Source organism: Protopterus annectens, chromosome 7.part1 (assembly GCF_019279795.1).
Source record: "Protopterus annectens isolate FY-2018-M chromosome 7.part1, PAN1.0, whole genome shotgun sequence".
Classification (NCBI taxonomy): Eukaryota; Metazoa; Chordata; order Ceratodontiformes; family Protopteridae; genus Protopterus; species Protopterus annectens.
In genome coordinates this window covers 237121975-237147007 of record NC_056740.1, presented here as the reverse complement: position 1 = coordinate 237147007, position 25033 = coordinate 237121975, and the positions used below count along the sequence as shown (strand labels likewise).

The following is a 25033-nucleotide window of genomic DNA, read 5'->3' as shown; positions in this document are numbered from 1 at the left end:
TTGGACCCTTGCTTACATACAAAATATCCTATCAGATCGTAGCAGGATTATCATATCTTCACAAAAAGAATATTATCTTTTGTGATCTTAAGTCAGACAACATTTTGGTTTGGTCCCTGAATGTGGAAGAGACAATGAACATTAAACTGTCTGATTATGGCATTTCTCGACAGTCATTTCATGAAGGGGCCTTGGGAGTGGAAGGGACTCCTGGATATCAAGCACCAGAGATCAGACCACGAATAGTCTATGATGAGAAGGTACAGTACAATCATTTAATAATAAAATTACTAGCAATTGTGCATGTTTCTGCAGTCTTTGGATTAGAAGTGTGTCTTGGGTTTTCTTCTTCAGTATAAAGTGTGGTCACAGAAAAGTACCTGAAATTGTTTGGTCCACTTCGAGTAAAAACAGCAGATCAAAACCTCTACTAACAAGGTCACAACCACGCTTCGGTTAGGGGCATTGGTGTACTCCTGTGTTTTAGTGGTGGGTGTCATTATTACCATGACTTTTTATGATGTAAAAAGGAAAACCAGTTTCAAAGGAGGTAAATTATAAACAGAAAGAGAAGTGCTACTCCATATTACATCACTGAATGGAATTAATGAACAGAAATATGCAGCATTTACAAATATTATTGTATTTCATATATCCTTTAGCTGGACTCGATTCCTGCACAAATTCTGCCACGTTATCTGACATGCAAACATCTTGAACCTTTCAGCAGTGTTTGCCACCTTAGTCATTGCTGCCTACAGTTAAAGTATGTGGCCATAAAGGATGTATGCTGTACAAATATCAGCAACATTGACAAAGAGCTTCACATTTTGAAGCCAATTTCTTCATAGCAGTTTTTCTTCTCACTTGAGTGTTTTTATTATACTAAATTTTAATCATTCATCCTCTGGACATCTGTACCGTGACAAGAACCTCTTTTACTCGATTTAAGGATATACTTTCAGTAACTTTTGAATTTGCCTTTGACACTTTTCTTGTTCAAAAGGTTATACTTTTGTGTAAAACCTCCTTATAGGATTTTTCAGCTCAGAATAAATTGTAATGCGTATATTTTATATTTTGTGTGGTCTTTACATTATTAGGAAGTTGAACTTTGGGCAGAGTACTATTAAGGCTCTCAGTCTGTCAACTTTAAAAAGGTGTTTTTGTATATTTATGATTTACTTTAAAATTGGAATGCATTGACTTCATTCTGGGATTATAAAATAACGGAAAACAAGTTAGGTTATTTTGTTATATCTTTAAACTTGCTGAAAGTTAGCATTAAAAAAGAAAACAAAGTGAAAAAGACTGTGCTTTGGATTCAGATACATTTTATGCATAGCAGTGGCCGCGGTGGTGCAGTGGTTAGTGTTGTCGCCTCACAGCAAGAGGTTCTCCTATTCGATTCTTGGCTGGACCACCTACTGTGTGGAGTCTCATGTCCTCCCCGTGGTCAAGTGATGTTTAAAGACATGCAGGTAGGTGTGTGCATGAATGGGTGTGCCTTCTTTGAAGGTTGGGCTTTGGGCTGGCAACTCGGCACCATAAAAATCCACTGCCAATCATTAGCAGACCAGAGTTCCGCTGTGATGACCCCTAACTGGGAAAAGCCGAAAGACATTACTTTAGTAAGCAATTGTAGGCAATGAGTGGCCATGCACAGGATGTGGTCGATTCAGAGAGACACAGCATGAACAGAGAAGGAAGAAATATCCTACGGCCCACATAATGTGCCAGTGGTAGAATAATGACCGAAATTAGTAACATTGTTAGAATGAGGGATTCCACAGATGAAAATGAGGGTAAACAATATGACAGAGATTCTGAGACTTATATATACTACAGTTAGTGGTGCCAGCTCTGTAGTCAGTGTTTTCAATAAAATTCTGGACTAATAGTAGGTGAATCATTGAATGATGTATGGGATAGCCAGAGCATTAACAAATATTTATATGCAAAGGCTGGACTCGCCACTGGTAGTTAGTGTTGTGTGCCATCACCCTCGACGGTGCCATGTCGTCTATACATGCCTAACATTTCATGGCCTTCACAATACTGAAATTGTGGACTTGCTATGATTTGGATGGTCACCATATAGTAGCTGATCTGGATGTGTTGCCCTCAATTGCAGGCCCTTAGGACTATCCTTGTGGTATATGTGGCTTTGAGAATACTAGCTAGATGGAACCATTGGCCAACTGGGGACACAGTAAGGGCATCCCAGGCATCTGCTGCAAGCATACTACACCAGATCCTCATTGCCATATGCATGTGGGGAAGCATGTGTGTTTTCCTCATATTTGGTGGTGTTGCTGTAAGGAAAGAAAGAACTTCCTTTATCTACTGCCTGGCTGGGGACTCGTATGATTGCCCCCATTATAAAGTGGATGATTCTCATAGTCTGGCCAAAATGGTGTCTAATGCCACCTACATACCCTACTGAGGTAAGCAGTGCAGGCACTGCTACAATGACCTGAGAAGGTACCATCATGACTTTCTTAACCAGTAGAAAGAAGATGCCATAGTAAGTGCACCTGAGATGTATTGCAAGTATCTGTCTAATTTGCACAAAGACTGGCTATTTATTGCTTAATAAATGGATGTGTGTTATAAATATGTAACTTAGTGATATTTTTCCTCTTCTGTCTCGGGAAGCAGTACAGGGGCATAGTCTTCTGCACTGGAGAAGAGTGGAAAGACTTTCTTGGTGTTGGGGTGTGTTTTATTTAATTTCTTTTTGTAATTACATTTGTCTTAAGATTAATTTACTGCATGCCTTTGACCTTATCAGGTAAGGTGTACAGGGTAGATATATTACACATTTGGTGATATTCCATTCATGAGCAATACAGTTATACAAATTATCTGTAAGTGTGTCCATTGTAATTTGTTTGCTGTGTACCTGTTAGAACTAGACAACAGAATAGGTATAGTATGGTAGAGATACACAAATTCACCATGTTATAATTACAGCCTGTAGGGGCTTCAGTATTCTTTCCATGAAGATGCACAGCAACATTTGCATGTCAGGTGCTACCTGTGCCTCCACTTTTCACATAGCACATCCTAGCGTAGAGACTAAGTGGTATTGCACTTTCAAGCAGTTAATCAGATTGCAATGATACATAGCTGCACTGATGTAGTATGTAATAACTCCTTAATGTGTTTCATGTAAAGTGCATGTTACACAGATTTTTTTTCCTCTCCTCCCTTTCTTTGATACTATACTTTCCTTAATATTTTTTCTCTTTGTTATTTTATTTCCCTGTTTCTGTTTTCATTCTGTCCAACAGCTGCTTTTGCACAACGAGTGACATTGGCATGGTCTCCAGTACCCCAGCAGGCTCCAGCCATCCTCTGTGTGTGCCCCACCTGTATTCTGGCCTGCATTCTTGGTGGGTACAGTGGAAGGACAGCCAGGAGGCCACCTGTCCTCCCCTGGTGGTACTTCCCTAGCTAGAACTGCCATTGATCCCTTTGGTGGCACTGCTGGGAATTAGAAATAAGTCACATGCAGGGAGGTAGTGGATCTAATGGGGTTCTGATAGACTAGAGCCTGGAATCCTGTATCGGTTGCCAAGAAAGGATCTTGTTGCAGCTTGCAGTGTTGTGTCACTGCCTTATCCCTGCCAGTAGAGCCTCAGGCGGGGCCCATTGGGAAGGTGATTGGGATGCTGTCTGAATTCCCCCTGTGTATTGTACAGGCAGTGCAATAAATAAGGCTGTATGGACTCTAACCCCCTCCCCAGTGTTCCCCTGCCTTGTGTGTCAATGTCTTACCCTGTTTGTTGTCCAGTCCTCCCCATCAGTACTACTCAGTACTCCTCACCATTACTACCTACTCTAACCTTTCTAAAGGTATTCCACTGTGCCTCTCTTAACCTCACTCTAGACTAGTAACGTCCTCTTGTTGCTTCTAGCATCTCCACTCTCTGCCTACTAACTCAACATTTTCAGACTGCACTACAGACTACATATGTCAATGTGCAAAATTCTTACTCCTTGCAGTAAGTGTTACACCCAATGTGCTTTTCTTTTCCATTGTTGCTACTATTATACAACTTAATTATGGTAAGTAATAACTGTAATTAGCTTATTAAGTAATAGCTATAGTTTGCTTATTAGTAATAATTGTAATTTGCTGTGTATCTGTGCAGGTCTTTTCCCACCGGGCCTCCACTGAAAATGGGCTCTTCGCCCAGCTTGGACATACCTGGTTAACAAATGTCAAAGTAAATAAAATCAAACTTCACTGATGGTCGAACTACATATAGATTTGAATGTGAAGATAAATCAGTTTTTTTCCCCATACACATTTTTTGTTTTGGTTTTTGTTTCTTACAGTTGATGTAAGAGCATTTATGGTGAGCTGTTCTGATCTGAAACAGAAGTAGAATTCTGTCAGGAGTGATAACCATAGCCTCATTGCATTTTAGATGGCAAAATTTTTAAAGTCCTCTATGTGAATGATGGGCAGAAGTACACTGACATGCTCTTATTTTTTTTTTTCATTCCAACAAACTTAGTCAGATCCACTGTTATTTTTTTCTTTCTCATTTCTTAGAGCATACCATTCCATCCACATGTCTGTCTGTTCATCCATCTGTCTATCCACCCATCCACCCACCAATCCCATTGGTGTCATCCGTGATTGGGATGGAGAATCCTGTACTTGTTACTCGGCCAGCTTTACCTCTTAAGATGCTTTGAAGGTCTCATGAAGTTTCATGTCAGTTAGATGACATAGACATTACATTTTATGTATTTATAATTGGTGGTATGAAAAAAACATGGAAAAGATGGTATTAGTCTTCACCCTTCATCACACACTTACTGAAGTTCAAGTATTGTTTTGCCAGTACCTTCTGTTTATTTTCTTCATGGGCATATGTCAAAGACAGTTTCATAAGTTCACTTGCTAAGCTGATGACCTTTTGGCCTTCAAGAAGGCAGCTTGCTCTAACTTTGTGTTTCTAATACAAAAGGATATCCCAATGATAAAGAGAATGAGGACATCTGATATTTGGTCCTAGGAATCCAATTACCAGTTGGATGCTGAAAGAAAGGGTAATCCTGTTCTGCTGTTAACTGCAACAGAAGGTGACCCTGCACTCAGTTGAAGTAGGGAGTCACTAACAGAGGGCATGTAGGCACTGTCTGTCAAACTATGAGCTAAGGGTATGTGAGATGGTACAAATTAGAGTTATCTCAGGGTTATGAAAAGACCTGTATGGAGCCATGCATTGATATCATGCCATATCCCCTAAGGGTGCACCCCCACACACACACAAAAACACACAAAGACTGACCAACAGACATTAAAGCATGCTAATCTAGAAAAACTGGCATCCCCATAGTCCTATCTGGGCCAGAGGATCTGAAGAGAGAGTCTACTGTACTCCAGTCATTGATGTTTTCATTTATTCGCTTGGCGTTTATTGTATAAAGTCCCTGACCCAAAGTTTGACCTTTGAGTTTTCAGTGATTTTTTTCATGGGGGTAGCCTGTTCTTGTTTCTATCCTGAATTCTTAAGCATGATGTAGATTGCTCTAGATCCTCAAGTCCTGTTCCCAAAACTTCCCGCCCATGAGGGCATCTCTCTCCTTTTTGCTCCATGAGATGATGGCAAGCATGATCCGTATCCCTTGCTAACACAGTAAAAACACACAGCACAAAACACAGTAAAAACACACAGCACAAAAGGTGTCTGAGGTCATTGCAGAGACCATCATTAAAGAAGACAAAGCTTTAGCAGATTGTTTACCACCATGTCCCTTAGTCCAACTGTCTCATGGGATAAGACAAGGGACCCTTTTTCTTGATACCCCATTGCTCTCAATCCTAGACCTTTATCTTGTTAGATACAAGGTAGACCTCCAACTTAATGCACTATCTTCTTTGAACAACTGTGCTGCTGATTTGCCCCTTCTGGCAGGTCTTAGCACTGTGCGCCTGTATCAAGCAGTGCCAACAGAGATCATATTTAGTGAGCTGACAAATCTCAGGACTGATTTGGATGTCTGTGTTTTGTAAGCATCAAATGTAGAAACTTTTCAGAGAGATATAATAAGATCAAGATCAGAAGTAACTGGAAGAAAATAACTGAGTAGCACAGGAGCTGATTAATGCTCTCCTACCCCAGTGTATGATGTCATAATGTGTGCTTGCAGGGGGCTCATGCCCCTGAGCATGTGAGAAGGAAATTTCAAGAGCTGCGCAGACCTGGATAAGAAATTTAAAAAATATATGCAGAATTGGAGGTATTAGAAGTGTTTTTCTTAACATATACCTACTATAGTGTGCCTTCAAATTTGTATGATAGACTCAGTTTACTCCTGTTTCACTTATTTGTCTTTACCTTAAATGACTGCTACATAATAAGCATGGTGGATTTAAACTTGGATATAGTGCTAACACTCCATTTATACTGATACTTAATTTCTCAGAGATATGATGAAAGAACGTTCTACTTCAGCAGGACTTCTTATCAAAAGCTTTTGATTTAGTATACTGTCCACTGCCCAGTTTCTCATCTTATTCTTCATTAAGCAGAAACAGAGGGAATTTGGCCAAAACCCTAAGGTGTCTGTCTCAATTTAGAACACCTTTAGTAAAACACCCGAGTACTGCCTCCACTCAAGGATTTTCAAGGCAGCCCTGCCGAGTGCAGTAACAAAGCCAGTGACAGTTCCTGAAAAGTACATGTGAGACTTCTTTTGGAAGCCAGAAACCACATGTTAATCCTTTCCCTGTTCAAGTATGGCCTTATACCTCCCTCTCACATTTTTGTACCACACCCCATTGTAAGGTATACTGATGTCCCTCTAACCAGGCTGAAAAACAAGATAAGTGTTAATTACTTATCTGGAGCCAGGGTCCGCCAAATCTTGCATGCACTCAAGTCATTACACCACAGGTACCAGTATGATTCCATCATAGTTTATATAGTGACATGAGATATACCTCCCTGGACTACATGAAGAAAGATATTAGATTATGTGTCCCAGGCTGGCAGGAGCCTAGCATTGAGCAACATGTTACCATCACTGAGGATGATGTCACAATATCTCCAAAAAATGATTGATTTCAACAGCTGGCTGTCTTTCTGGTGTCATTCTTAGGGGATCCAATATTTGTCAGCTTGGAAGGACATGGTTAACAGGCCACTTTGCTTTTCCGAGAATGGTCTGCACCTTTCCACTCTAGGCTTTTGTATACTGACTAAAACTTTATCCATCTCATAGTGCCTTTTTTAGGTGATGTCAAATTGAAAAACCTACCACCACAGCAAAATCAATTCAACTGAACCTCAAGGAGTTACTGCTCAATGCTGGGAGACTAAGTAAAAAACTTCTATCCCTCCAAGACCTCACAATTGAGACTATAGACATCTGTACAGTTACTGAGGCATGGTTTAAAGTGGCAGAGAGAGTACCTTAGCAGTTCAAGGTTTCAGTACCTTCCACACTTTGACCAGTAGCCGCACAGACAAGGGTAGAAGGTGGAGGTGTCTCAATATACATCAGTAACAAGAATTTTTCTAGGGTGGGCAAACAGGATGACATGCTGGAGTTCTTCCACTTGCAGGTCATCGTAGAAAAAATGTCATACTATATCCTAGCCAGATATAGGTCATCCTCCATGTTTCAAAAAGCTCACATTTCATACTTGGACATACTGAAAACGCTTACCATCCAGTCTAACACCCTACTTATGGGAGACTTTAGGGAATCTTACATGACCTCAAATCTACAGGCAGAGAAATTCCTGGACTTCATACATACAAGCACCCTTGACGTAATAGTGAATACAGCCATAGATGCTCCAACATACTGGCCCTGCTGCTGCTGACAAATATAGCAAAACACTGTACCCCCCCCCACCACCACCACCACCACTCTCAACCTCCCTGCTAAGGTCTGATCATAAAGCTGTCTCCTTTGAAGTCAAAATCAACTTCATAATCCCATTAAATCCAGTAACAGAAACTATTCCAAGGCAAATGACCTTTTATTAAGTGATGATTTGTAAAAATTCAGTGCCCCTACAAACCCTGAAAACATAGCAGCCTTGCTGAATTTTTCTCAGAAATTCTGTACAACCATGTCAGTGGCTGCATAGAGGCTGTTGTACCTAACAAAAGTAAGCCCAGGACTAGACCCAAAAACAAATTGCCCTGGCAGCATGCCAAATTAAACAGGATATACAATAAAAGGAAATAAATATGGCAAGAATCAGGAAGGGTAAGAGTATAATGCCCCCCTTTGGTATGTACCTGACCAGACACATGCAGCAACTGGGGCATCCACAAAGGTACCGTGCAAAAAGGAATACAGGGAGTAAACTCGTATGTCCTACGCTGATCGCCTCTAAGGCCTGTCTCTTTACTTGGTATCCTACAGACTTCTTAGAGGTTATCTTTGCCTGGCATACAGGGCATCAATGGACTCTGTTTTGATGAACGTGTTGCACATACGCAAAACAAACAGTATCAGAACTACTAGATTAAAAGTCCTAAATTTTGGTTGCAACATAAGTAGCACATGTTGTAGAGACAGGTATGCTTCTCAGAAAATTCCCATTCTCTGGAACAGGCTCCCTATTCATTTGAAACAGAGTGCCTCCCAATCCCTATTTAAGTGCAACTTGGACCAATGGATGTGTAACTGGAAATTGATCCCTGGTCTGGCACGTGTGTCTGTGATGGATAGAGGCAGTCAGTGAATCACCCCCTGTATAAATCAAATTAGTCGGTCACATTTGGGCTGCACAACTAGGCTTATAAAGGTCCTAATGGTTGTTAGCCTAATATACACCTATGAACTTCTGTCTGTGGACTGAATTCAGCAAAATTGAGACAGTTGAGAGGTAAGAGGAAGGAATTTTTGAAGTCTTATGTGTTGTCAGCTGCAGGATTTGAAAGGAAGTGGGGAAGGGGAATCTGCGTAGACTTCAGATTCAGATCAGGTGAACTTCACAGTTTTGCAATTCCTTCCATTAGCATTTTCACAATTACTTCAAATGAGTAAAATGTTCTCTAATGTGCAGAATAAACATTTACAAACTATATAAATGAATTTGTTTCATTTCTAAGAAACTAGTATTCAATACCTTTTATAAACAACTGTGATATAGTTTGTCTTCATTCCCTGCATTCTGAGGATCTTTTTTACACTATGTTTACTTCCAATTGCTTATTTTATTTTGTATAAAAAGTAATCATTTTGGATATTTAGTTATGCTGGCTGTAGTGTTACACTGGATGCAAATATAATGTTCTCAGTTTCTCTCAAAGTGCATATGAAAACAAGTCATATAGTTTTTATGTTCTCATCTGGTACAAGATGGACAAATAGGCAGATATTCTTCAGCTAATCAAGATTTTCCCTTCACTTTCTAAAGTTTTTTTAGTTTTCATTACAACCTTCAAAAAATAATGTTTTGGATATACTGACAGAAGCAAGCCATGAAGCCAAAAAAAAAAAAAAACTTGTATTTTGCTGTTAAGTACTCAACATGCACAAACCAGTCAGTAACAGTAAACCCAGTGAATAAGAGTTACTGGATCCCAATGAAGTTAAAACAATCCACTGGAAATAAGAACAGTTTGGAGAAGTATAACTTGTTTAATATAGACAACACAAGTTTAAAAACTTTCACCAAGTACAGACTTCTTCAGGCAAGATAAAATCAACAAAATGAATCCATGTTTAAATACTCAAAAAGATCACATGATCTAATATAATTGATGATGCCAATTAACTAGGCTTGTCAGACCCTCTTGTTTAACTCTCTCAGAAATGGTTTTAAAGACACATAACCATTAAGTCCTGGTTGTATGTGTTCTTTCAAATGCAGTATCCAGTGGTATTCATCAATTTCAGTCAAATGTTCTACATTTCCTCCTTAAAAGAGGCTCTTTTAAAACACTCATTATCCAGAATTTAAAATCATGATTAAAACCTTCATCTAGTTTGTGCTTATACAATGCATTTGTGTCGACATGCCTTCTTATATCAGAAAGGTGGTTAGAGATACATTCTTTATGTTTTTGGTTAGTTTTAACAACATAATAAGCTTGAGATTGGTTACATAAGGCTAGATAAACCAGATTCATTGTGTTGCAGTTACCATAAACATTTAAGTCAAAATTAAACCTAGTAAATAGATGTACAGATTTTCCTGTGTATATACATTTACAGTAAACACATCTGCCGTATTTAAAAGTGCCTCTCTTTGTAGTTTCATGATGCAACCTTATGCATGGTTGTTCTTTGTAACAAAGCAGATGTTTGAAGTTATTACAATGTTTGTAACCAAAATTAGGCTGTGCAGATATGTTCAAGTCAAGTTCAGGGGCATCATGTAAAATGTGCCAATATTTGGAAATTATACGTTTAATGTTGTTGGTGTTTCTATTATAAGTCAAAAAGCATCTAGTCATGTTCCTGGGATGTGCCCTATGTATTGTTTGTTGAGTATGTACAGAAGAAGTAAGTTTCACTCTAAGGGAATGTTGCAGTTTAATTTCTTCACAAATAGCATTAACATTCTTAGCCTTATAACCTCTGTCAATGAAATCAACTGCTAACTTATCTAGTTGGGAATCCATGTTAAAATCTAAAGTATTCAGCTTTGCCAGTGTTAGCATCTGCGCCTTGAATGTAAAATGTAGATGCATGCTATTACATTGTAGGTAAGCATTCCTCTTGGGTGGTTTCCAATATAAAGTAGTTTGTAGTTTACATTTATTATTCTTAGAAATTGTAATGTCAAGTAAGTCTGTACTATCAAGAGAAATGCATTTTTTAAACTTAAGACTAGTACTGTGGTTGATAAATATTCATAAAATTAATTGAAAGACTCATTGTCTCCATACCAGATTAAAAACAAGTCATCAATAAACCGGCGATAAAAAAACAACTTGATTAAAAGAACATGGATCATGAAAATTTAAAGAAAGCAATGCTGGCATAGCTATTGGCGACAGGTGTGCCCATTGCAACTCCTTGCCCTTGTTCAAAGCCATTATTTGTTAAAACTAACATTAACATTTGGCAGAGAGTATTGATGCATGTCTGTGTGTATTGTGTAAAATCAAGCAAAAATTCTCTGATTGCAATCCGCAGTCATTGGTAATAACTGTAAAAACAGAATCTACATCTAATGTAACAAAGACACAACCATTCATATCATTCAACTCCGACCATTCATATAATTCATGGAGAAAGTCATTGGAGTCTTTAATAATAGTCTTTGTGAGTTCAAAACCAACCCTTATCTGAAATTCCAAGAATTTGGAAAGAGACTCTGTGACCGAACCTCAAGCTGAGACTATGGGTCTAAGCGATGGATCTAACAGTTATTTATGCATCTTTGGTAAGGCATATATGAATGTTATAACAGGAGTCTCATTATGTAAATATTTAAACAAGGTTATATCAATTTTAGAATCTGCACATACCCTTTAAACATTGTGTTACATTCATAATGCTAGTTTGTAACTCACACCTAGTAATCTTCTCATAATCTGCAATGTCCAGCAGGAGCTTCATGTTATTTAAATAAAATGGAGTATTAAGGACAACCCCCCCCACCATCTTTATCAGCACTTTTAAATACTTGATCTGTATTAGTAATAAGAGATTTAATAGCTAATTGTTCATCTTTAGAAAGAATGTAAAATCTGTCAGTATTATGTTTACCATACAGATCATAGATTTCACATTCCACAGCATATTCAAAAGCTTGTATAGTGCTTTGGCTATGGGGAATGAATAGGCCAGACCTTTTAGGTACTTGTGTAAAGGACTCACTATTTTCACCAAACAATACTTTCAAATTTAAAGTCCTGACAAAATATTTAAATTCAGATAAAGTTCTTGCAATATCTGCAATCCGTGCAGGAATAAAATTTAGTCCTTTTCTTAAAACAGACAATTCATGTACTGAAAAAAACATGAAAAGATTAAGTTAAATTCTGTCTTTTTTAGACTTTGTTCTGGCTCCGTGTCATCGGCCATTGGAATACATTCCTCTGTCATTGTTGGTGTATTTGCTTTTTCCTCTGTGGATGTGGTTGATAAGTTGGAAGTGGTTCTTCTAATAAAAAAGAAGAAGAGCAATCTACTGGATTAAGGTCTCAAACCACCTGAGCATCAATGAATGTGTCTCGTTGAGTGCGACCGAGAGTATTTATATTTAAAAAACTGGCACCCTTTGAAATATTTTGAGCTTTGTAAATATTTGTAGATTTTAGCAGCTATATAGATGCTGCTTCAGCGGTTTGTGCCCGGGATGTAAGAACTCCATTAATAGGTTGTAATGGGGGTGGATTCACTTCATTGATAAGATGCAGTTGATCAGTTTCACCAGGAAGTGGAATAGTTTCATATTCAGTTTTCCTCGACCATGCAAAAATGTTGCCCTTCCTGAAATCATTAGTGTCTCTTAACAGCTTCCTTCTTTTTGGTTCAGTGAGTCTGTTTTCAAAGGCAATGATCCAGTCATGTACTTCATGCAGTAAATCTGAGTGTGCATTCATCTCCATGCTTGATACAAGTTCTGAATACACTGTCTCTACATCACTCCGTAAATTAGTCTCCACCAGTTTAAAAAAGACATTCATAAGTTCCATATAATAGAACGAACAGCTCAAATTAATGGGTTGCCACCTCCTGAGGGGATCATAATATGTATTACCATACGTGAGCATTTTCAAAATTCTGGGGCCATGCTGAATAATTTTCTGCTGTAAGTATGCAGAAAAGCTTAACTGCTGCCACTGTAGCCATTTAAAGTGATAGACAAGATCTTCAAATTTCTGCAGCTTTTCTTTAAAAAGCTCGAGTGTATTAATGCCTGTTGTCTGTTGTAATCTGGTGTCTAGGTATTCAAACTCATCTTGTTCGAGTAACAGATTCACAGAATGTCCTTATAGCTGTTCAGAGTAAAAGAACAGTGTGCAGGTGCCATGCTGGTTGAAGGTATAGCTCCCAACGGACTCGTGTCTGCTAACAGCTGTAAATCCAATGTAGACAACACACACAAACCAGTCAGTAACTGTAAATAAGTGAATAAGAGATATCAGATCCCGATGAAGTAAAAACAAACCACTGAGAACAAGAACAAAAAGAAACTTTATTGTCATTTGGGAAACAAGTGCTACGCAAACAAAATTTTTACAGGAAAAAACAAACACAAAAAGGCAAGACATGATAGGTATTAAAGATAAACAATAACTATATTACAAAAGTAAATACCTAGATAGTTGATAAACATGCTTGTACACTAATTATATACACTGGACAGCACTGACTACTAGATAATTAAAACATGAAAAGAAAAGTACACTGTAAACAGAGGTGAGACTAGGTGATAATTGCACATAAAGAAGTGACTCGAATTGCACTTGAATGAGAATATATTAATTTTAATATACAATAAATAAATAGAATTACTGTATGGAAAAAAAGGGAAAAGAATGAGAGCGTAGCAATCTATTATAGTTTGGATACATCCAGATTTATGTCTGCATTAATGAGTCTTATTGCAGTTGGATAAAAACTTTTCATCAATCTGGAGATCCTGCAGTGGATACTCCATAATCATCTATTAGATGCAAGTTTAGGGAACCAACCACATGCTGGATGAGAAGTGTCAGTACAAGTGTAAGGAACCAACGATTCGCTAGATGAGAAGTGTCAGTGCAAGTGTAAGGAACCAACCATTTGCTAGATGAGAAGTGTCAGTGCAAGTGTAAGGACCCAACCACATGCTGGATGAGAAGTGTTAGTGCAAGTGTAAGGAACCAGCCATATGCTGGATGAGACGTGTCAGTACAAGTGTAAAGAACCAACCACATGCTGGATTAGAAGTGTCAGTACAAGTGTAAGGAACCAACCACATGCTAGATGAGAAGTGTCAGTACAAGTTTAAGGAACCAACCACATGCTAGATGAGAAGTGTCAGTACAAGTGTAAGGAACCAGCCATATGCTGGATGAGAAGTGTCAGTGCAAGTGTAAGGACCCAACCACATGCTGGATGAGAAGTGTCAGTACAAGTCTAAGGAACCAACCACATGCTGGATGAGAAGTGTTAGTGCAAGGGTAAGGAACCAGCCATATGCTGTATGAGATGTGTCAGTACAAGTGTAATGAACTAGCCATATGCTGGATGAGAAGTGTCAGTACAAGTGTAAGGAACCAACCACATGCCGGATGAGAAGTGTTAGTCCAAGTCACCAACCATACACTGGATAAGAAGTGGCGGTACAAGTGTAAGGAACTAACCTTGCACTGGATGAGAAGTGTCAGTACAAGTGCAAGGAACCAGCCATACACTGGATGAGAAGTGTCAGTATAAGTGTAAGGAACCAACCATGCGCTGGACAAGAAGTGTCAGTACAAGTGTAAGAACCTAACCTTTCGCTGGATGAGAAGTGTCAGTACAAGTGTTATGAAACCAGCCATACGCTGGATGAGAAGTGTCAGTACAAGTGTAAAGAACCAATCGTGCGCTGGATGAGAAGTGTCAGTACAAGTGCAGGGAACCAACCACATGCTGGATGAGAAGTGTCTGTACAAGTGTAAGGAACCAACCATGCGCTGGATGAGAAGTGTCAGTACAAGTGTAAGGAACCAACCACGCGCTGGATGAGAAGTGTCAGTATAACTGTAAGGACCCAGCCATACGCTGGATGAGAAGTGTCAGTACAAGTGTAAGGAACCAACCACGCGCTGGATGAGAAGTGTCAGTATAAGTGTAAGGACCCAGTCATACACTGGATGAGAAGTGTCATTACAAGTGTAAGGAACCAACCACACGCTGGATGAGAAGTGTCAGTACAAGTGTAATGAACCAACCATGCGCTGGATGAGAAATGTCAGTATAAGTGTAAGGAACCAGCCATGTGCTGGATGAGAAGTGTCACTACAAGTGTAAGGAACCAGCCACGTGCTGGATGAGAAGTGTCAGTATAAGTGTAAGGAAACAGCCATGCACTGGATGAGAAGTGTCAGTACAAGTGTAGGAAACTAGCCATTCACTGTATGAGAAGTGTCAGTACAATTGTAAGGACCTAACCTTGCACTGGATAAGAAGTGTCAGTACAAGTGTAAGGAACAAACCACATGCTGGATGAGAAGTGTCAGTACAAGTGTAAGAAATCAACCACATGCTGCAAGAGAAGTGTCATTACAAGTGTAAGGGAACAAACCACATGCTGGATGAGAAGTGTCATTACAACTGTAAGGAACCAACCACACACTGGATGAGAAATGTCAGTATAAGTGTAAGGAACCAGCCATGTGCTGGATTAGAAGTGTCAGGAACCAGCCACGTGCTGGATGAGAAGTGTCAGTATAAGTGTAAGGAATCAGCCATGCACTGGATGAGAAGTGTCAGTACAAGTTTAAGGAACAAACTACATACTGGATGAAAAGTGTCAGTACAAGTGTAAGAAACCAACCACATGCTGGAAGAGAAGTGTCAGTACAAGTATAAGGGAACCAACCACATGCTGGATGAGAAGTGTCAGTACAAGTTTAAGGGACCAACCACACACTGGATGAGAAGTGTCAGTACAAGTGTCAGGACCCAACCATGTGCTGGATGAGAAGTGTCAGTACAAGTGTAGGAAACTAGCCATTCACTGTATGAGAAATGTCAGTACAATTGTAAGGACCTAACCTTGTGCTGGATGAGGAGTGTCAATACAAGTGTTACAAAACCAGCCATACGCTGGATGAGAAGTGTCAGTACACGTGTCAAGAACCAACCACATGCTTGATGAGAAGTGTCAGTACACGTGTAAGGAATCAACCACATGCTGGATGAGACGTGTCAGTACAGGTGTAAGGAACCAACCACGTGCTGGATGAGAAGTGTCTGTACAAGTGTAAGGAACCAGCCAAATGCTGGATAAGAAGTGTCAGTACAAGTGTAAGGAACCAACCACACACTGGATGAGAAGTGTCAGTACAAGTCTAAGGAACCAACCATGCGCTGGACGAGAAGTGTCAGTGCAAGTGTAAGGAACCAGCCATACACTGGATGAGAAGTAGCAGTACAAGTGTAAGGAACTAACCACGCACTGGATGAGAAGTGTCAGTACAAGTTTAAGGGACCAACCACACACTGGATGAGAAGTGTCAGTACAAGTGTCAGGACCCAACCATGCACTGGATGAGAAGTGTCAGTACAAGTGTAGGAAACTAGCCATTCACTGTATGAGAAGTGTCAGTACAATTGTAAGGACCTAACCTTGCACTGGATGAGAAGTGTCAGTACAAGTGTAAGAAACCAACCACATGCTGGAAGAGAAGTGTCAGTGCAAGTATAAGGGAACCAACCACATGCTGGATGAGAAGTTTCATTACAAGTGTAAGGAACCAACCACACGCTGGATGAGAAATGTCAGTATAAGTGTAAGGAACCAGCCATGCGCTGGATGAGAAGTGTCAGTACAAGTGTCAGGAACCAGCCACGTGCTGGATGAGAAGTGTCAGTATAAGTGTAAGGAATCAGCCATGCACTGGATGAGAAGTGTCAGTACAAGTTTAAGGAACTAACTACATACTGGATGAGAAGTGTCAGTACAAGTGTAAGAAACCAACCACATGCTGGAAGAGAAGTGTCAGTACAAGTATAAGGGAACCAACCACATGCTGGATAAGAAGTGTCAGTACAAGTGTAAGGAACCAACCACACAGTGGATGAGAAGTGTCAGTACAAGTCTAAGGAACCAACCATGCGCTGGATGAGTAGTGTCAGTGCAAGTGTAAGGAACCAGCCATACACTGGATGAGAAGTGGCAGTACAGGTGTCAGGACCCAACCATGTGCTGGATGAGAAGTGTCAGTACAAGTGTAGGAAACTAGCCATTCACTGTATGAGAAATGTCAGTACAATTGTAAGGACCTAAACTTGTGCTGGACGAGAAGTGTCAGTACAAGTGTTACAAAACCAGCCATACGCTGGATGAGAAGTGTCAGTACACGTGTAAAGAACCAACCACATGCTTGATGAGAAGTGTCAGTACACGTGTAAGGAATCAACCACATGCTGGATGAGACGTGTCAGTACAGGTGTAAGGAACCAACCACGTGCTGGATGAGAAGTGTCAGTACAAGTGTAAGGAACCAGCCACATGCTGGATAAGAAGTGTCAGTACAAGTGTAAGGAACCAACCACACAGTGGATGAGAAGTGTCAGTACAAGTCTAAGGAACCAACCATGCACTGGATGAGTAGTGTCAGTGCAAGTGTAAGGAACCAGCCATACACTGGATGAGAAGTGGCAGTACAAGTGTAAGGAACTAACCATGCACTGGATGAGAAGTGTCAGTACAAGTGTAAGAAACCAGCCATACACTGGATGAGAAGTGTCAGTATAAGTATAAGAAACCAACCATGCGCTGGATGAGAAGTGTCAGTACAAGTGTAAGAACCTAACCTTTCGCTGGATGAGAAGTGTCAGTAAGTGCTACGAAACCAGCCATACACTGGATGAGAAGTGTCACTACACGTGTAAGGAACCAGCCATACGCTGGATGAGAAGTGTCAGTACAAGTGTAAAGAACCAACCACATGCTGGATGAGAAGTGTAAGTACACGTGTAAGAAGCCAACCACATGATGGATGAGACGTGTCAGTACAAGTGTAAGGAGCCAATCACGCGCTTGATGAGAAGTGTCAGTACAAGTGTAAGGAACCAACCACACACTGGATGAGAAGTGTCAGTACAAGTCTAAGGAACCAGCCACACGCTGGATGAGAAGTGTTAGTGCAAGTGTAAGGAACCAGCCATATGCTGTATGAGACATGTCAGTACAAGTGTAATGAGCTTGCCATACGCTGGATGAGAAGTGTCAGTATAAGTGTAAGGAACCAACCACATGCTGGATGAGAAGTGTTAGTGCAAGTAACCAACCATACACTGGATGAAAAGTGGCGGTACAAGTGTAAGGAACTAACCTCGCACTGGATGAGAAGTGTCAGTACAAGTGTAAGGAACCAACCATGCGCTGGACAAGAAGTGTCAGTACAAGTGTAAGAACCGAACCTTTCACTGGATGAGAAGTGTCAGTACAAGTGTTATGAAACCAGCCATATGCTGGATGAGAAGTGTCAGTACAAGTGTAAAGAATCAATCGTGACCTGGATGAGAAGTGTCAGTACAAGTGCAGGGAACCAACCACATGCTGGATGAGAAATGTCTGTACAAGTGTAAAGAACCAACGATGCGCTGAATGAGAAGTGTCAGTACAAGTGTAAGGAACCAACCACGAGCTGGATGAGAAGAGTCAGTATAACTGTAAGGACCCAGCCATACACTGGATGAGAAGTGTCAGTACAAGTTTAAGGGACCAACCACACGCTAGATGAGAAGTGTCTGTACAAGTATCAGGACCCAACCATGCACTGGATGAGAAGTGTCAGTACAAGTGTAGGAAACTAGCCATTCACTGTATGAGAAGTGTCAGTACAATTGTAAGGACCTAACCTTGTGCTGGACGAGAAGTGTCAGTACAAGTGTTACGAAACCAGCCATATGCTGGATGAGAAGTGTCAGTACAAGTGTAAAGAACCAACCACTTGCTTGATGAGAAGTGTCAGTGCAAGTGTAAGGAACCAACCACATGCTGGATAAGAAGAGTCAGTACAAGTGTAAGGAACCAATCACACACTGGATGAGAAGTGTCAGTACAAGTGTAAGGAACCAACCACATGCTGGATGAGAAGTGTTAGTGCAAGTGTAAGGAACCAGCCATACACTGGATGAGAAGTGGCAGTACAAGTGTAAGAAACTAACCTCGCACTGGATGAGAAGTGTCAGTACAAGTGTAGGAAACTAGCCATTCACTGTATGAGAAGTGTCAGTACAATTTTAAGGACCTAACCTTGTGCTGGATGAGAAGTGTCAGTATAAGTGTAAGGAAACAGCCATGCACTGGATGAGAAGTGTCAGTACAAGTGTAAGGAACAAACCACATACTGGATGAGAAATGTCAGTACAGGTGTAAGAAACCAACCACATGCTGGAAGAGAAGTGTCAGTACAAGTGTTAGGGAACCAACCACATGCTGGATGAGAAGTGTCAGTACAAGGTTAAGGGACCAACCACACGCTGGATGAGAAGTGTCCGTAGAAGTGTCAGGACCCAACCATGCACTGGATGAGAAGTGTCAGTACAAGTGTAGGAAACTAGCCATTCACTGTATGAGAAGTGTCAGTACAATTGTAAGGACCTAACCTTGCACTGGATAAGAAGTGTCAGTACAAGTGTAAGGAACAAACTACATACTGGATGAGAAGTGTCAGTACAAGTGTAAGAAACCAACCACATGCTGGAAGAGAAGTGTCAGTGCAAGTATAAGGGAACCAACCACATGCTGGATGAGAAGTGTCATTACAAGTGTAAGGAACCAACCACACGCTGGATGAGAAATGACAGTATAAGTGTAAGGAACCAGCCATGCGCTGGATGAGAAGTGTCAGGAACCAGCCACGTGCTGGATGAGAAGTGTCAGTATAAGTGTAAGGAATCAGCCATGCACTGGATGAGAAGTGTCAGTACAAGTTTAAGGAACAAACTACATACTGGATGAAAAGTGTCAGTACAAGTGTAAGAAACCAACCACATGCTGGAAGAGAAGTGTCAGTACAAGTATAAGGGAACCAACCACATGCTGGATGAGAAGTGTCAGTACAAGTTTAAGGGACCAACCACACACTGGATGAGAAGTGTCAGTACAAGTGTCAGGACCCAACCATGTGCTGGATGAGAAGTGTCAGTACAAGTGTAGGAAACTAGCCATTCACTGTATGAGAAATGTCAGTACAATTGTAAGGACCTAACCTTGTGCTGGATGAGAAGTGTCAATACAAGTGTTACAAAACCAGCCATACGCTGGATGAGAAGTGTCAGTACACGTGTCAAGAACCAACCACATGCTTGATGAGAAGTGTCAGTACACGTGTAAGGAATCAACCACATGCTGGATGAGACGTGTCAGTACAGGTGTAAGGAACCAACCACGTGCTGGATGAGAAGTGTCTGTACAAGTGTAAGGAACCAGCCAAATGCTGGATAAGAAGTGTCAGTACAAGTGTAAGGAACCAACCACACACTGGATGAGAAGTGTCAGTACAAGTCTAAGGAACCAACCACACGCTGGATGAGAAGTGTCAGTGCAAGTGTAAGGAACCAGCCATACACTGGATGAGAAGTGGCAGTACAAGTGTAAGGAACTAACCACGCACTGGATGAGAAGTGTCAGTACAAGTTTAAGGGACCAACCACACACTGGATGAGAAGTGTCAGTACAAGTGTCAGGACCCAACCATGCGCTGGATGAGAAGTGTCAGCACAAGTGTAAGAAACTATCCATTTGCTGTATGAGAAGTGTCAGTACAATTGTAAGGACCTAACCTTGCACTGGATGAGAAGTGTCAGTACAAGTGTAAGAAACCAACCACATGCTGGAAGAGAAGTGTCAGTGCAAGTATAAGGGAACCAACCACATGCTGGATGAGAAGTTTCATTACAAGTGTAAGGAACCAACCACACGCTGGATGAGAAATGTCAGTATAAGTGTAAGGAACCAGCCATGCGCTGGATGAGAAGTGTCAGTACAAGTGTAAGGAACCAGCCATACGCTGGATGAGAAGTGTCAGCACAAGTGTAAGGAATCAGCCATGCCCTGGATGAGAAGTGTCAGTACAAATGTAAGGAACCAACTATGCACTGGATGAGAAGTGTCAGTACAAGTGTAAGAAACCAACCACATGCTGGAAGAGAAGTGTCAGTACAAGTATAAGGGAACCAACCACATGCTGGATAAGAAGTGTCAGTACAAGTGTAAGGAACCAACCACACAGTGGATGAGAAGTGTCAGTAGAAGTCTAAGGAAGCAGCCATATGCTGGATGAGATGTGTCAGTGCAAGTGTAAGGAACCAGCCATACACTGGATGAGAAGTGGCAGTACAGGTGTCAGGACCCAACCATGTGCTGGATGAGAAGTGTCAGTACAAGTGTAGGAAACTAGCCATTCACTGTATGAGAAGTGTCAGTACAATTGTAAGGACCTAACCTTGTGCTGGATGAGAAGTGTCAGTACAAGTGTTACAAAACCAGCCATACGCTGGATGAGAAGTGTCAGTACAAGTGTAAAGAACCAACCACATGCTTGATGAGAAGTGTCAGTACATGTGTAAGGAATCAACCACATGCTGGATGAGACGTGTCAGTACAGGTGTAAGGAACCAACCACGTGCTGGATGAGAAGTGTCAGTACAAGTGTAAGGAACCAACCACATGCTGGATAAGAAGTGTCAGTACAAGTGTAAGGACAACCACACACTGGATGAGAAGTGTCAGTACAAGTCTAAGGAACCAACCAGGCACTGGATGAGAAGTGTCAGTGCAAGTGTAAGGAACCAGCCATACACTGGATGAGAAGTGGCAGTACAAGTGTAAGGAACTAACCACGCACTGGATGAGAAGTGTCAGTACAAGTGTAAGAAACCAGCCATACACTGGATGAGAAGTGTCAGTATAAGTATAAGAAACCAACCATGCGCTGGATGAGAAGTGTCAGTACAAGTGTAAGAACCTAACCTTTCGCTGGATGAGAAGTGTCAGTAAGTGCTACGAAACCAGCCATACACTGGATGAGAAGTGTCAGTACAAGTGTTACGAAACCAGCCATACGCTGGATGAGAAGTGTCAGTACAAGTGTAAAGAACCAACCACATGCTGGATGAGAAGTGTAAGTACACGTGTAAGAAGCCAACCACATGATGGATGAGACGTGTCAGTACAAGTGTAAGGAGCCAATCACGCGCTTGATGAGAAGTGTCAGTACAAGTGTAAGGAACCAACCACACACTGGATGAGAAGTGTCAGTACAAGTCTAAGGAAACAATCACACGCTGGATGAGAAGTGTTAGTGCAAGTGTAAGGAACCAGCCATATGCTGTATGAGACGTGTCAGTACAAGTGGAATGAATTAGCCATACTCTGGATGAGAAGTGTCAGTATAAGTGTAAGGAACCAACCACATGCTGGATGAGAAGTGTTAGTGCAAGTAACCAACCATACACTGTACGAGAAGTGGCGGTACAAATGTAAGGAACTAACCTCGCACTGGATGAGAAGTGTCAGTAACAGTGTAAGGAACCAACCATCCACTGGACAAGAAGTGTCAGTACAAGTGTAAGAACCTAACCCTTCACTGGATGAGAAGTGTCAGTACAAGTGTTATGAAACCAGCCATACGCTGGATGTGAAGTGTCAGTACAAGTGTAAAGAATCAATCGTGCGCTGGATCAGAAGTGTCAGTACAAGTGCAGGGAACCAACCACATGCTGGATGAGAAGTGTCTGTACAAGTGTAAGGAACCAACCACATGCTGGATGAGAAGTGTCTGTACAAGTGTAAGGAACCAACCACGCGCTAGATGAGAAGTGTCAGTATTAACTGTAAGGACCCAGCCATACGCTGGATGAGAAGTGTCAGTACAAGTTTAAGGGACCAACCACACGCTGGATGAGAAGTGTCAGTACAAGTGTCAGGACCCAACCATGCACTGGATGAGAAGTGTCAGTGCAAGTGTAGGAAACTAGCCATTCACTGTATGAGAAGTGTCAGTACAATTGTAAGGACCTAACCTTGTGCTGGATGAGAAGTGTCAGTACAAGTGTTACGAAACCAGCCATACGCTGGATGAGAAGTGTCAGTACAAGTGTAAAGAACCAACCACATGCTTGATGAGAAGTGTCAGTGCAAGTGTAAGGAACCAACCACATGCTGGATAAGAAGTGTCAGTACAGGTGTAAGGAACCAACCACACGCTGGATGAGAAGTGTCAGTACAAGTGTAAGGAACCAACCACATGCTGGATGAGAAGTGTTAGTGCAAGTGTAAGGAACCAGCCATACACTGGATGAGAAGTGGCGGTACAAGTGTAAGAAACTAACCTCGCACTGGATGAGAAGTGTCAGTACAAGTGTAGGAAACTAGCCATTCACTGTATGAGAAGTGTCAGTACAATTTTAAGGACCTAACCTTGTGCTGGATGAGAAGTGTCAGTACAAGTGTTACGAAACCAGCCATACGTTGGATGAGAAGTGTCAGTACAAGTGTAAAGAACCAACCACATGCTGGATGAGAAGTGTCAGTACACGTGTAAGGAACAAACCACATTCTGGGTGAGACGTGTCAGTACAAGTGCAAGGAACCAACCACGCGCTTGATGAGAAGTGTCAGTGCAAGTGTAAGGAACCAACCACATGCTGGATAAGAACTGTCAGTACAAGTGTAAGGAACCAACCACACACTGGATGAGAAGTGTCAGTACAAGTCTAAGGAACCAACCACACGCTGGATGAGAAGTGTTAGTGCAAGTGTAAGGAACCAGCCATGTGCTGTATGAGACGTGTCAGTACAAGTGTAATGAACTAGCCATACGCTGGATGAGAAGTGTCAGTACAAGTGTAAGGAACCAACCACATGCTGGATGAGAAGTGTTAGTGCAAGTTTAAGGATCCAGCCATACACTGGATGAGAAGTGGCGGTACAAGTGTAAGGCACTAACCTCTCACTGTATGAGAAGTGTCAGTACAAGTGTAAGGAACTAGCCATAGACTGGATGAGAAGTGTCAGTATAAGTGTAAGGAACCAACCATGCGCTGGATAAGAAGTGTCAGTACAAGTGTAAGAACCTAACCTTTCGCTGAATGAGAAGTATCAGTACAAGGGTTACGAAACCAGCGATATGCTGGATGAGAAGTGTCAGTAGAAGTGTAAAGAACCAATCGTGCGCTGGATGAGAAGTGTCAGTACAAGTGCAGGGAACCAACCACATGCTGGATGAGAAGTGTCAGTACAAGTGTAAGAACCTAACCTTTCGCTGGATGAGAAGTGTCAGTACAAGTGTTATGAAACCAGCCATACGCTGGATGAGAAGTGTCAGTACAAGTGTAAAGAACCAATCGTGCGCTGGATGAGAAGTGTCAGTACAAGTGCAGGGAACCAACCACATGCTGGATGAGAAGTGTCTGTACAAGTGTAAGGAACCAACCATGCGCTGGATGAGCAGTGTCAGTATAACTGTAAGGACCCAGCCATATGCTGGATGAGAAGTGTCAGTACAAGTGTAAGGAACCAACCACGTGCTGGATGAGAAGTGTCAGTATAATTGTAAGGACCCAGTCATACGCTGGATGAGAAGTGTCATTACAAGTGTAAGGAACCAGCCATGTGCTGGATGAGAAGTGTCAGTACAAGTGTAAGGAACCAGCCATGCGCTGGATTAGAAGTGTCAGTACAAGTGTAAGGAACCAGCCATGCGCTGGATGAGAAGTGTCAGTACAAGTGTAAGGAACCAGCCATGCGCTGGATGAGAAGTGTCAGTACAAGTGTAAGGAACCAGCCACATACTGGATGAGAAGTGTCAGTATAAGTGTAAGGAAACAGCCATGCACTGGATGAGAAGTGTCAGTACAAGTGTAAGGAACAAACTACATACTGGATGAGAAGTGTCAGTACAAGTGTAAAAACCAACCACATGCTGGAAGAGAAGTGTCAGTACAAGTATAAGGGAACCAACCACATGCTGGATGAGAAGTGTCAGTACAAGTTTAAGAGACCAACCACACGCTGGATGAGAAGTGTCAGTACAAGTGTCAGGACCCAAACATGCACTGGATGAGAAGTGTCAGTACAAGTGTAGGAAACTAGCCATTCACTGTATGAGAAGTGTCAGTACAATTGTAAGGACCTAACCTTGTGCTGGATGAGAAGTGTCAGTACAAGTGTTACAAAACCAGCCATACGCTGGATGAGAAGTGTCAGTACAAGTGTAAAGAACCAACCACATGCTGGATGAGAAGTGTCAGTACACATGTAAGGAATCAACCACATGCTAGATGAGACGTGTCAGTACAGGTGTAAGGAACCAACCACGTGCTGGATGAGAAGTGTCAGTGCAAGTGTAAGGAACCAACCACATGCTGGATAGGA

The 25033-nt window shown here is 41.3% G+C and overlaps 1 protein-coding gene across 1 annotated transcript in view; it reads left to right on the top strand.

Moving 5' to 3' along the window:
• The window catches only part of LRRK1 (leucine rich repeat kinase 1), a 2417153-nt gene that overhangs the window by 2067320 nt on the left and 324800 nt on the right, over positions 1-25033 (top strand). The window contains 1 exon segment of the mRNA XM_044078686.1: positions 1-260. This exon segment is cut by the window's left edge and continues 18 nt beyond it. Coding sequence (XP_043934621.1) covers positions 1-260 — 260 coding nt within the window.